Source organism: Pungitius pungitius, chromosome 6, assembly GCF_949316345.1.
Source record: "Pungitius pungitius chromosome 6, fPunPun2.1, whole genome shotgun sequence".
NCBI classification, from domain to species: Eukaryota; Metazoa; Chordata; class Actinopteri; order Perciformes; family Gasterosteidae; genus Pungitius; species Pungitius pungitius.
In genome coordinates, this window is record NC_084905.1 from 21812447 (window position 1) to 21825183 (window position 12737).

Here is a 12737-nt window from a genome sequence, read left to right on the forward strand (position 1 = left end):
CGCCGATCGAGGAATCTAAGCTCTCACTCAAAGGCGGCTGTTCTGGATAAGAGGATCAGACCCGTGTCTGAAATGTAAAGTTCAGTAGATACTTGAAGAGGCCCATCGACTCCCTTTGTGCCCCCCAACATCTGCCCAGATGGCCCCTCCCCTCACCTGCTTTGAGCCCAGTGAATGGGGCCTCGACCACGCTGGCCTTTTTTCTGCTTCGCTTTCTTTTGGTGGGTGAAACGGGAGCAGAGACCACACACTCACAGGCAGCTGAGGGGTGGAGAGAACCAGGGGGGGGCAAATCCAATGGCTCTCCACCAGCTACTCTACGGGGGCTCCACTTGTTCTCAACCCCCCACCACTCCTTTTCAGAGGGTCTGTGGGCCAGTCATACATTACCACAGAGTCCACAGGGCACTGAGGAGGAGGACGACGAGGAATAGGAAGTAGAGGAAGAGGAGGAAGACAATAGAAGGAAGACGAGGAAGAAGAGTTTACTGTTTACTAAGGGAACAAATCAAGAGTAATTTCCTCATAGACGTCTATGGGAGCAGAGGAGTCGCCCCCTGCTGGTCACTACACAGAAGTAGAGTCATTTCCTCATAGACGTCTATGGGAGCAGAGGAGTCGCCCCCTGCTGGTCACTACACAGAAGTAGAGTCATTTCCTCATAGACGTCTATGGGAGCAGAGGAGTCGCCCCCTGCTGGTCACTACACAGAAGTAGAGTCATTTCCTCATAGACGTCTATGGGAGCAGAGGAGTCGCCCCCTGCTGGTCACTACACAGAAGTAGAGTCATTTCCTCATAGACGTCTATGGGAGCAGAGGAGTCGCCCCCTGCTGGTCACTACACAGAAGTAGAGTCATTTCCTCATAGACGTCTATGGGAGCAGAAGAGTCGCGCCCTTCTTCTTCTACTCTATTTACTGACGGATTACAGCCTTGTAATCTGCTTGCCATCCTGGCTTCTTGTCGCCAGTGAACAGAAGCTACCATATTTGAGCTGAGGAGGAGGGACCTAGAGACCTGGACCTTGCTAAAGACCTGTCAATCACAGGAGTGTATATTCATCATTTATTCAGTTCATGAGAACTCAGCTCATTTACTTTGTTTTGCGATATTTCAAAACTTCAAGTGGCTCCACCTACTAAACAGCGCTTTGTTTTATTTTACAGTATGAGTGGTGAGCGGGGGGGTGAGGGGGGGGGATACGAAGAGTAATGAAGGCAGGAGTGCTGCTTAACCTACACTCCATCACTCTGTGAGGCACCAGAGGAAGAATGTGTGCCCCCCCCCACTCACCCCCCCTCACCCTAACACCCTGCGCTCCCACAGCCTCAGTGTGACAGCCTCCTCTCCGCCACTGAGACAAATCGCAGTGCCATCGTGCGTCACGCTTAAAAGCTTCCCCCTCTCTTCTTTCCTCCGTTTGCCCCGCCCTCCCACACCCCTCAATCTGCGCCCCCCTCCCTCTCTGTAGTTGCCCCCTTTCCTACTGTTACAAAACAAATCTCCCCTCTGACAGCATACTTCTGCAGAGCCGGGGCAGAGGAGGCGGCGCAGGACGGGCGGGGGCCTCCTCGGCTGACCTCCGCCGAGGACGAGGACCCGGCGGGTTGCCCCCCCCCCCCCCGCCCCCCCCCTGCAGCCTGCATTCAGCTGAGGGCCTTCCGAGGGAGAAAGAGAGGGGCGACTCTGGAGGATTCAAACCGGTGGCTCCTGTGTGTGTCTGAGTGAATGCTGTGAGCCTAATACCCACTAATCTGGTCATCAAACACGCCGCCACAACCCAAGACCTTCTTCTCCTCTCCTCACCATCAGCGGGGCACAGTCGCCCAGGAGGAGCTGCTCGGGACGGAGATGGTGGGACGAGGAAAGGGACGCAGGGAGAACGGAGGGGTCACACCAGGTGACCACTTTGTGTCTCGTCAACAATGAGCTTTTATCCAGATTGTGCTTCTTAAACTACAGTTTAACTGGATCCACCTGAAGCAGAGCATCAAACCCTTTCAGATGCTTCTTGATTGGCTCCTTTACAAATACGAATATTGGTATTAGAATAATATTCAATCCATTCTTTGCCGTCAAATAAAAAGACTAAAAAGGTTGTAAACAAGTATAGAAATAGTTTGGTACTTCAAATCGATTCCTTCATATCTTTGAGAAGGCCAAAAGATTCCACCAAAGAATTCGGTTCACCGACTTTCTTTCCGTTTGTAACAGAGCTTCTAGTCCACATTTTCAATATAAATCTAAATTATAACTGAAAGGAATCTTAAAATAGAAGATGAATACAAATGGCAACCATACTTTCTGTTTTGGCAGCCGAAAGCAGATACCTGGTTGCCTGGCTAAGGTTCACCTGTGAGGAGGAGCGAGAGGAAAACTAAAAGGTCTCCATAACTCAACTAGAAGTCTAAAACGTATCTCTCTTGTGGTCCTTGAAGTGAAGATGAAGGAGTTCAGATGACCAGTGAAGCCGTACAGCGAATGATCCTTAAGAACAGTTAAATAAAACCTTTGATTGGCATGCGCTGTGTCTGCTCCCCCCCCCACCCGCATGTGTTTGACTGACAGACTGCCTGACTGTGACAGCCATCTGTCAGCAGACTCCCTGTTAGGCAACACGAGGCCTGGAGGCTCCTGGAGGCTCCTGGAGGTCCTGGAGGCTCGGCCGGCTCTGCCCATTCACAAACATCTTTTGGGTGCACAGATGGCGCTGAAGATTTCTCCTCATGCATCTTTTCTTCCACTGTCATTCTTGCGCCACCTCCTCTGCGAGCTGGCACCGCCTGTATACCCCCCCCCCTCCCACACCCTCCCGTTTCAGCAAAGCTTCTTTTAGAAAAAAAAAATCCCAAATGAAAAGCGAGCTCGGAGGCTTTCTGCAGGTAGCGAACCGTCGAGCAGAGATCCAGACTCACTGGCCCGGGCACAAAAGGTTTCACATCCCTTAAGCTGAAACTGGCTGCGACCAGCTTCCCCTCCCCCTTAATCTTTGTTTCAAGTCTCACCCCCCCTAACAGATCCAACCAAGCAGATCAGTGCCCTCCCTGGCACGCTGCGACTGTCCCGTAAAGGCTGGGAGGGCAAACCGGAGGATAAGGACTACCAAGCCCCTTCCTGTGGTGACGAATCCCAATTCATCTCCAACGACTTCCTAAACCTCATCGAACCCTGCAGGAAGCACTGGCAGGTCCCTCAACAAGCACTTAGCAGACCTCCTGAGATAAATGATGTGATTCTAGCAGAGATCGCTATGGTCCTCCTGTGACCCTTTCATCACGACGGCTGAAACAGGACAACGACGCATCGTAGAGGTTCAAAAAGGTTGGACGAAGGAGATCCTCCATCGCAAAAAAGATCCCTTCATAGAGTCGGTGTTTTGGTTTGTCCTTTCCAGGCTTCTGTAGGAACAATCCGAACTCCGTACAGAGGACACGGAGGTACTCATCCTAAGGTGAAGAGGTGCCTCCTGTTTCTACCTCCTCACTGGAGCTCCTCCAGCCTTCTGATGGGGTCAAGCGCTTCAGAAGGGACTCAGATATCTGCAAGAGGCTCATGAAACAATACACTCAACGTTTTGCCATATAAGTCTGAGCCAAGAAGGCCAACTTTATTACACCTCCTAACATAAATGAAAGGTCCTTTCACAATAAAAGCCCGGGGCATCGACAGTACGTAACTGGTTTCCAGAAGGATCTCACTCGAGCATGTCAATTAAAGGAATCTCTAGCAGTAGCTTCAGGCTATACAACGATTTACCTGTGAGACATTAGGATCCTGACCTGATGGGCGGGGCTTAATTAGACACAGATAACATAAAAGGTGACAGAATATTGGTTAATAGTTTGACACTTGGATCCGAGTCTCGCGAGCCGTACTGGAAGAACCTCATTTGTATGAAAGTCCTTCAGCTTCTATCAGTCGATGCAAAAGTCTTTTAAATATCTTCTAGCGACCACCAGGGGGCGACTCCCGTGGTCCCATAGAAGTAAATGAGAAAATGAAAACGTTACAGCCTGCTCAGAAGCTGTAATTATTATTTTGTCAAGGTTCTTGTGTTTTGGGAACTTTGGCTTCTTTAAAAACTTGTTCTATTTCTTTAGTATTGTATTATTTTTATATAAAATGATGAACATGGCAGCACAGGCTGACAAACGCTGGATCTACAGTGAGAAACGCCTTCAGGCCGCAGGTATAACAGGTATCTCGTCATTACCACCGTCACAAATGAAATACATTTTTTGTCAGATACTTTGAATCCTTCATTGTTGTCGTATTTTTGAGGATTACTGAATCTGCCTTTTCGTACCAGGTTTTCTTCTAGAAGCTCCATCCCTGCTGGATGTTTCTCTGCAGTGTTTTTGCAGTGCAGTCCTTCACTTTTTGACAACTTGGAACAAACAGCAGCGTCCAAACTTCACAACAAGTCTCCTCAGAAAGCTGCAGGGCTGCTTGAAACATCTCCCTCAACATCTTCTAAAAAACGAGCATGCGTTTCCTCCACCAGCACCACGCGTTGGTTTTGCACTGATTGTATCCGCGTGTGGTTGTGAGAATATGGCGTTAGCCTCGTTGTTGCCAGATGGAGCCTCTGACACCATTAATAAACCGGTCAGACTACCGTGTCCAAACTCCTCTTTTCACGCTCTCTCAGCTGCGGGGTTCGGAGCAGATCTCCCCGCGCCCCTCAACACGTTTTAATCTGCGCTCCCGCAGACCCCGAAGGGAGCAGAGACGCGTTCACGCAACCCGTCCTCCGCCTCCAACAACGTCTCCAAAGGCGCACCGCGCGTTACGCACCGCGGGGCTCATTGTGTGGAACAAAGCAACACCGATACAAGATCTCCTCCCGACCCCGCAGATGACAGCAGCGCAGCCTGCGCATCACCGCGACGACACGCAACAAAGTTCGGAGCCGCTCGGTCTCCACGCGAGGACATTTGAGGACAAACCGCGTCGTACCTTGCTGGCAGATGAGGACGAGGAGTCCCGCCGGCAGCAGCCAGCAGCGCGTCGTCTCCATGTTGCTCACACAGACGGTAAATACACGAAACGGCGAGGGGGGGGGGTTCGGGGGTGGGGGGTCCCGGTCCGCCCGCAGCCCTCACAGCTCCATCGCCCTCCGCTCCTGCCTCGGCGCTCGGTCGGCTGTGGTCTCGCTGCCGTGCGTGCGTGTGCGTGCGCGTGTGTCCCGGTTCCCGGTGCTCCGTCCGCTCTCCTGCGCACCGACTGGCTGACTGAAGCTGCACCGCCCCCACGAGCCCACGAGCCCACGAGCCCGCGCGCCACCGACCCACATCTGGACATCAAGGAGCTTCATGCTAAACAGGAGGATCGTTACTGGAATTAGGAAAAGTTCAAGGGGGGAGAGAGAAAGATTGGAAAAGAGAAAAATGGAAGGAACAAAGGAACATTTGATGAATAAATGGGAAAAATGAAATTTAACAAAAGGTAACAATAGTAGAATCCCACATAACGAATCATTTTTATAAAAAATAATTTCAATAAATACGGCCCCCATGGAGCCCCCGTGGCTCTATGTCCCTGTAACGGATTCCTCAGACAAGGAAGCGTAGAAACAGCATGAAGCCACGTCCCCCCCCCCCCCGGTCGTAGAGGGCAGAGGTCACGGTATCCTGTTAAATTCACAACCTTGTCTATTTGTCAGCCTGCACTCGGCCTCCTGGTGAGGGACGGAGGCTGAGAGCTCGTCCTCCAGTCAGAGGGACATCACCGAGTCAAGTGTAATTGAGCTTTTATAAAGAGTGGGGGGGTCACGGGGAGGCCGACCTCTTGACCCCAAAGGAACTCGTCTGCTGCTCACTGAAATGGAGAGCGACTGGTCAGCGTCTCCATTGAGATGCGCTTTCATGTGTCTTCCAGGAACAGTTGGGACATTTGGAGGAATCCTCATGTTCTCCTCGTGTTCTTCTCGTCCTTCTCCAGGGGACAACCTGAACGTTTCTATCGCTGCTTCTCAGGTGATCTGCAGCCACACGGCGAGCTTTGCAAAGGTACGTCACATGACCATCGACGTCCACTGGGCCGGGGACGCTCAGCGTGAACGTAGCAGACAAAAGGCCTTTCAGGTTGTTGCAGTCGGCCATCTTGGAAATGGACACATTTTTATTTATTTCTTCACCCTTCTAAACGGTTCAGATCCGCCCCCGAATACATCAGCATAATTTACTCTGGATTATCTTTAATTTATGCAGAAGATGCTTTCCACTTGTTAGGTTGAATGTTTCCTGGGGGGGGGGGGGCGGAGCGGGGGTTGATAAGGTTAGTTGTACTGCCACAGAGGGGTGGGGGGGCAGTTTTCCATGACTTTTTTCTTCATGACTTGTCAGCATGAAGCCAAGCAGCCAGACAGATGTTTGACTTTACTCGTCCCCCCCCCCCAAAACATTAGGAATCAGTCTGTTTCTGGGGCAGAACTCACCGCTGTGAGGGGCAGTATCGGCCCTACGGGGGGGGGGCGATCGATCAGCACAGGAAGTGATGGGATCCTCCTCTCGTGTTTCTCCACAAAAACGTCCTCCTCAGGATGAAGAACAACAAAACAACTTATTTGGGTTGAAATGATTACTAATAAACCAGCGTAGACCCTCCTGCAGCCTGGATTTCTCTTTGCTGGCTTTCAGAACTTTAACTTTAAACCTGTGATGGATCAAAAGCTCACCTTTTATTGTGAAGTCCACTTGCAGACAAACGGCCCCTCCCTCGTTGTTTCCTCTTACAGCCACAGATAAAAGCAGAGGGCGAGGTTCCTCCCTCGGATGATCTTACGTGGGAACCAGCAGCGTCCATTCAGACGCAGGGACATCAGGGCGTCCCCCGGGGGGGGGACGCAGGGCTTTTATCAGGACATCAGAGACGCTTTTATTCTTAAGGAGGGACTTTGTGCTCACCTTCTCACACCTTGATTTACGCTTTAAGTCAAACATACATATTTTCAATGATATCCTTTAAAATACATATAACATTTCTTTTTTGTAAAAATTATAATATATATTCTTATAAGGAAATTATGTCAGAAATCACTAAAAGGAGACATCAAGGCAGTAAATAAAAACATGAAGAAATAGACAAATAAAAATATTTAAAATATATAATAAAAATAAAAATATTTTATAAGATAAAACAAATATATGAAAAAAAGAACAAAATAAATAAAGCGGAATTTGAGAGACCTGAACCCTCAACAGCAGCAGGATACCCCCCCCCCCCTATCAATACATGGATTGGGGTAATGAGGTCATGTCAAACACAGAACAGACTGGGTGTCATTAACCCCCCCTGCTCCCACATTCACTGTACACACACACACACACACAGCCCTGCCCGGGGGGGGGGGGGGGGGGGGTTAAGAGGTCAAGCTCTGGAGCTGGTAACAGTCAGGTTCAGAGCCCCCCCCCCCCTTCCTCGTTGAACACACGACTCGTGATCAAAGGATCAGATTGTCAAGTTCATAAGTCAGATTTTATTTGATTTATTATATGATGTTATTTCTTCTTTAGTTGCTTATTTACAGTTATTTGTTGAAGAATTAAATAGTGTTTTTATTCTATTTATTTGTGCTGGTTAACACTCTAAATGTGTGCGTGTGTCTCTGTGTGACTGGGGGTGGGGGGGGGGGTTAGCTTTGAGCTTTTATTCATAACTTGTACTTAATATTTCTAGCCTCTATTTAACATTTCTGTTCAATTTGCCATGTGTTGATTTGATTGATCATTACGTACGTTGTTTTTATGTTGTACTACGTTAAGGTGGATTATTATTCATCAGATGATGAAGTTGAATCCTCATGTAAATACGTCTCTTCGTTTAAATGCAAATCATCAACAGTCCTATAGAGCCTCAGACAGGAAGTCAGTCCTAATTGGACGTCTAGTTGAGGTGGAAACGTCTGCTTTGGCATATTTAGGAGTCCAAACAAACCCTGATGTTTACTCTCTGCTGAGGCCCGTGTTGATTTAGGTGATGGGAACCGGCTGCTCCCCAATCGCCCCCCCCCCCACAATCGTGCCCCCCTACACACTTTGAAGTCTCGTTTGCCATTGTGGCCACGGCTCTGAATCACAGACCAGTTAGTTGGCTGGTTGGCAGCCATTAACCCCCCCCCCCCGCGAAGATTAACTGTTATTACCAGTGTCTTTGTGCGTCCGCATACCAGTGGCAGGACCCCCCCCAAAGCACTCCTTCCCCAGCCTCTCCAGTGGAGGAGGCTTCAGGAAAACAGCCGGTCCGATTCGGCTTTTATCTGCACGCCGACGAGCACTAAAGTGGTCTCTCCACTGACAACAGGTTCCTTTTAAGGAGAGAAGAGGTCCGATATGTGCTGCATCAGCTGCACACACACACACACACACACACACACACACACACACACAATGGAAAAGGTTCTATTTTAGGACAGGCGAGGTCACGGATCGTCCTAATAACGAGGCAGGAATGTTGAGACACTCCTCGTACAGCCTCTCAGCTGCTAATGAGCTTCACGTTCAGCCCGTTCATCCGGACCATTCTAACCGCTCAGTGCCTTACAGCGCACGGGACCCCCGCCGCCACGCCGCCAATACGGTTCACCTGGAGAAAGGTGGAAGATAAAGGACATTGGATTATATATGAGACATATGTGAACCGTCACAGAGGTCACATGGGTTGGATTCGGTGAGGTCACAGTGGTTGGATTCGGTGAGGTCACATGGGTTGGATTCGGTGAGGTCACAGTGGTTGGATTCGGTGAGGTCACATGGGTTGGATACGGTGAGGTCACATGGGTTGGATACGGTGAGGTCACATGGGTTGGATTTGGTGAGGTCACGTGGGTTGGATTCGGTGAGGTCACAGTGAAGTCACATGGGTTGGTCACAGTGAGGTCACATGGGTTGGTGACAGTGAGGTCACAGTGGTTGGATTCGGTGAGGTCACAATGGTTGGATTCGGTGAGGTCACATGGGTTGGTGACAGTGAGGTCACATGGGTTGGTCACAGTGAGGTCACAGTGGTTGGATTCGGTGAGATCACAGTGGTTGAATATGGTGAGGTCACAATGGTTGGATTCGGTGAGGTCACATGGGTTGGTCAGTGAGGTCACATGGGTTGGTGACAGTGAGGTCACATAGGTTGGTGACAGTGAGGCCACATGGGTTGGTCACAGTGAGGTCACAGTGAGGTCACATGGGTTGGTCACAGTGAGGTCACATGGGTTGGTGACAGTGAGGTCACATGGGTTGGTCACAGTGAGGTCACATGGGTTGGTCAGTGAGGTCACATGGGTTGGTCAGTGAGGTCACATGGGTTGGTCACAGTGAGGTCACATGGGTTGGTCACAGTGAGGTCACATGGGTTGGTCACAGTGAGGTCACATGGGTTGGTCACAGTGAGGTCACATGGGTTGGTCACAGTGAGGTCACATGGGTTGGTCACAGTGAGGTCACATGGGTTGGTCAGTGAGGTCACATGGGTTGGTCAGTGAGGTCACATGGGTTGGTGACAGTGAGGTCACATGGGTTGGTCACAGTGAGGTCACATGGGTTGGTGACAGTGAGGTCACATGGGTTGGTCACAGTGAGGTCACATGGGTTGTAAAGAGGATTTCTGACCTCGTCAAACCGTGATAAGAATTTAATCAGGATTTCATTAATGAGTAGTTGATAAATGTCTCCAAAACTAGACATTTGACCAATTTGTCTCAGTGTTCAGTTGGACCCCCCCTCCTCAACCCCCCCCCCCCTTACACACACAGGAGTGATTTTTCAAACCAGTGTTGGCTTTTTGTGAATAAACCTTCCCACTGGCTCTAAAGGAGCCATTTGCTTACAACAGAGCCACCTGACGGAGGCGCCGCCAGCAGGGCGGGGGGGGGGGGGGGCAGGAAAAGGCCCCAACAAGAAAAAACAGTCTGCAGAGAGCAACTCTGAGTCTCCTAGCAACGGGCTCCGCAAGATGAAACCCAAACGGTTTCACCCACCTCTTGATCTGCTTTTTCTTTTCAACGTCTTATTGTTTTTAGGTAAATACCAGAGTTTTTTTTAACAAGTTACTTTTCGTTATTCCCTGAATCACACACACACACACACACACGCAGTAATCTCAGACCTGTTGAGTCCTGACCCTCACGCCCCCCCCTTAAGAAGAGAGAAAGAAGACAAAAGCACGAATGCATAATTGATACGGAGAAGCTGCACTGTTAATAGTTGCTGGTGTTCAAAGTCTCCATGTGGCTTTGTCTCTGGGTCCGATGCTTCTGGTCCATTCAGGTCTTCTTTACCCCCCCGAAGACAACAGGCCCGAGCCCGCCCCTTTTCTCAGGGTGTCTGCCCCACAATGCACTTCCTTAGGCTGCACACAAAAGAGGCCGGCGCATGAAAAAACACACACAGATTCAATGGCATTCCTCCCCACAATGCACTGTGAGAATATGCCCCCCCCCCCCGTTCCCCTTGAGCGGGGGGTGATGAATTAGGATGATGTGTGGGATCAGGAAGGAATATTTAGATATACAGCACCAACAAAACAAATGTGTGTAAAAGTGGGAGGGGATTAAGGAGAACCAGCCATGTGACGCGCTCTGATGATTCAGAGGATCGCCGGAGGTTATCAATACTTATCCTGGGGGGGGGGGGGGGGGGGGGGTCAGTGATTATGAATATCTGAACCTTTAGGGCCTTTGATCCATCAGTCCAAATAGTGAATTTGTAGCTGCATTGATATTTTGTCGAGGCTCCTGAACTTCATTCTGAATTACGTTTCACCGGAAAATCAGAACTTTAAACTGAGACGCCACTTAAAGCCAATTTCCAACCATTTATCTGATTTGTCTAAATCAGTTGGCTCCGGGACCCTCCTTCACCCCTTAATGACAAGCCGCGACCCAAACCGAGGAACATTCTCAACTTTATTCAGAATCAAGTTCATAAGCTGAATTTTATATTCAGGATGTTTAGTTATCCTACAAACCCAATGTCTCCCCCACATCAGGATGGTTTGACCCGACCTGGCACACGCTGCTGAAGACATGGACCAAATAAACGACACTCCGCTGCATTAAAAAAGTCTCTTCAAAATAAAATCACAGGATGAATTTTTTTGATTTTTTCTTTTTAATTCTATTTTCCCATGGAAAGGCCCGCGACCTATTGAAAAACGGGTCACGGGCCCACTAATCACTGTTCTAGAACGTAGTCGTCATGACTTCACCAGTTAGTTTGTGGACTTTTGGTAGTTCAGCCGCCGCCATCTTGGCTTTCTGCAACCAGTGGACAGGAAGTAACCATATCTGGACTGAGGATGTAGTGACGGCGTATACGTCTCTGGTTAGGACCTGTCAATCAGCGTTAGGCCCCGCCCTAAAACAACCCCTCTTTATGGTCTGTTTGACTCTAACCATCATTCACTAAATGAACATCATGCTGCACTGAAGAAGACTTGAAACTAGAGACTGAGACCATAAACTCATGTTTACAATGTTTACTGAGGGAATAAATCAAGAGAGAAGTAGAGTCATTTCCTCATAGACGTCTATGGGAGCAGAGGAGTCGCCCCCTGCTGGTCACTACACAGAAGTAGAGTCATTTCCTCATAGACGTCTATGGGAGCAGAGGAGTCGCCCCCTGCTGGTCACTACACAGAAGTAGAGTCATTTCCTCATAGACGTCTATGGGAGCAGAGGAGTCGCCCCCTGCTGGTCACTACACAGAAGTAGAGTCATTTCCTCATAGACGTCTATGGGAGCAGAGGAGTCGCCCCCTGCTGGTCACTACACAGAAGTAGAGTCATTTCCTCATAGACGTCTATGGGAGCAGAGGAGTCGCCCCCTGCTGGTCACTACACAGAAGTAGAGTCATTTCGTCATAGACGTCTATGGGAGCAGAGGAGTCGCCCCCTGCTGGTCACTACACAGAAGTAGAGTCATTTCCTCATAGACGTCTATGGGAGCAGAGGAGCCGCCCCCTACTGGTCACTACACAGATGTAGAGTAATTTCCTCATAGACGTCTATGGGAGCAGAGGAGTCGCCCCCTGCTGGTCACTACACAGAAGTAGAGTCATTTCCTCATAGACGTCTATGGGAGCAGAGGAGTCGCCCCCTGCTGGTCACTACACAGAAGTAGAGTCATTTCATCATAGACGTCTATGGGAGCAGAGGAGTCGCCCCCTGCTGGTCACTACACAGAATGCATGTTGCCTCCTGTTAACAAGTTTGAAGACCCAATCAACCTCATAATCAAAGATGGCTGCTCCATGCATCAACAGTGAAATATTTATATTAATAGCTTTATCAATATGCTTATTGGCACTTGTCTCATTTATGTCTCCTTCAATCCATCTTACCTTCAGTCCTGCAGAGGAAACGCTGCCCCCTTGAGGCCGCTGTCAGAGCGTCATGCTGCAGCGTCGCCCTCTAGTGGACAGAGTTAACAACGCGACTAAGGAAAACAGACCTTTTGTAACGACATTAGCTCCCCGGTCACATCCGCCGACTGAGGGGGGGGGGGGCACTGGGTGAGGAGTGGTGCTGGGGGGCGTTATGAGGAGGGGGGGGGGGGTTCTCCACCATTGTGGGGCGCGCATTGAGCCGTTGGCACGGCGGCCGGCAGCTTACAAGGGGGGGGGGGGGGGGGGGGGGGGGGGGGGGAAGACGTCACCAGCACCCACAGCCTAATCCTCCAGCTCTGTGCATCTGCGCTGGGCCACTTTCTAAAGCCAGACCCCCTTTTTGTCTCCCTAACCCC

The 12737-nt window shown here is 49.9% G+C and overlaps 1 protein-coding gene across 3 annotated transcripts in view; it reads right to left on the bottom strand.

The window, feature by feature from the left end:
* ptprz1a (protein tyrosine phosphatase receptor type Z1a) overlaps nt 1–5563 on the bottom strand; it is a 39052-nt gene extending 33489 nt beyond the window's left edge. The window contains exon 1 of one of the 3 annotated variants that reach the window (XM_062562788.1): nt 4961–5563. In XM_062562788.1, coding sequence (XP_062418772.1) covers nt 4961–5021 — 61 coding nt within the window. In that variant the 5' untranslated portion in view covers nt 5022–5563. The remainder of the gene's footprint in view (nt 1–4960) is intronic. The other 2 variants (XM_062562787.1, XM_037450384.2) reach the window with 2 other exon arrangements.
* Between the last annotated feature and the right edge of the window lie 7174 nt (nt 5564–12737).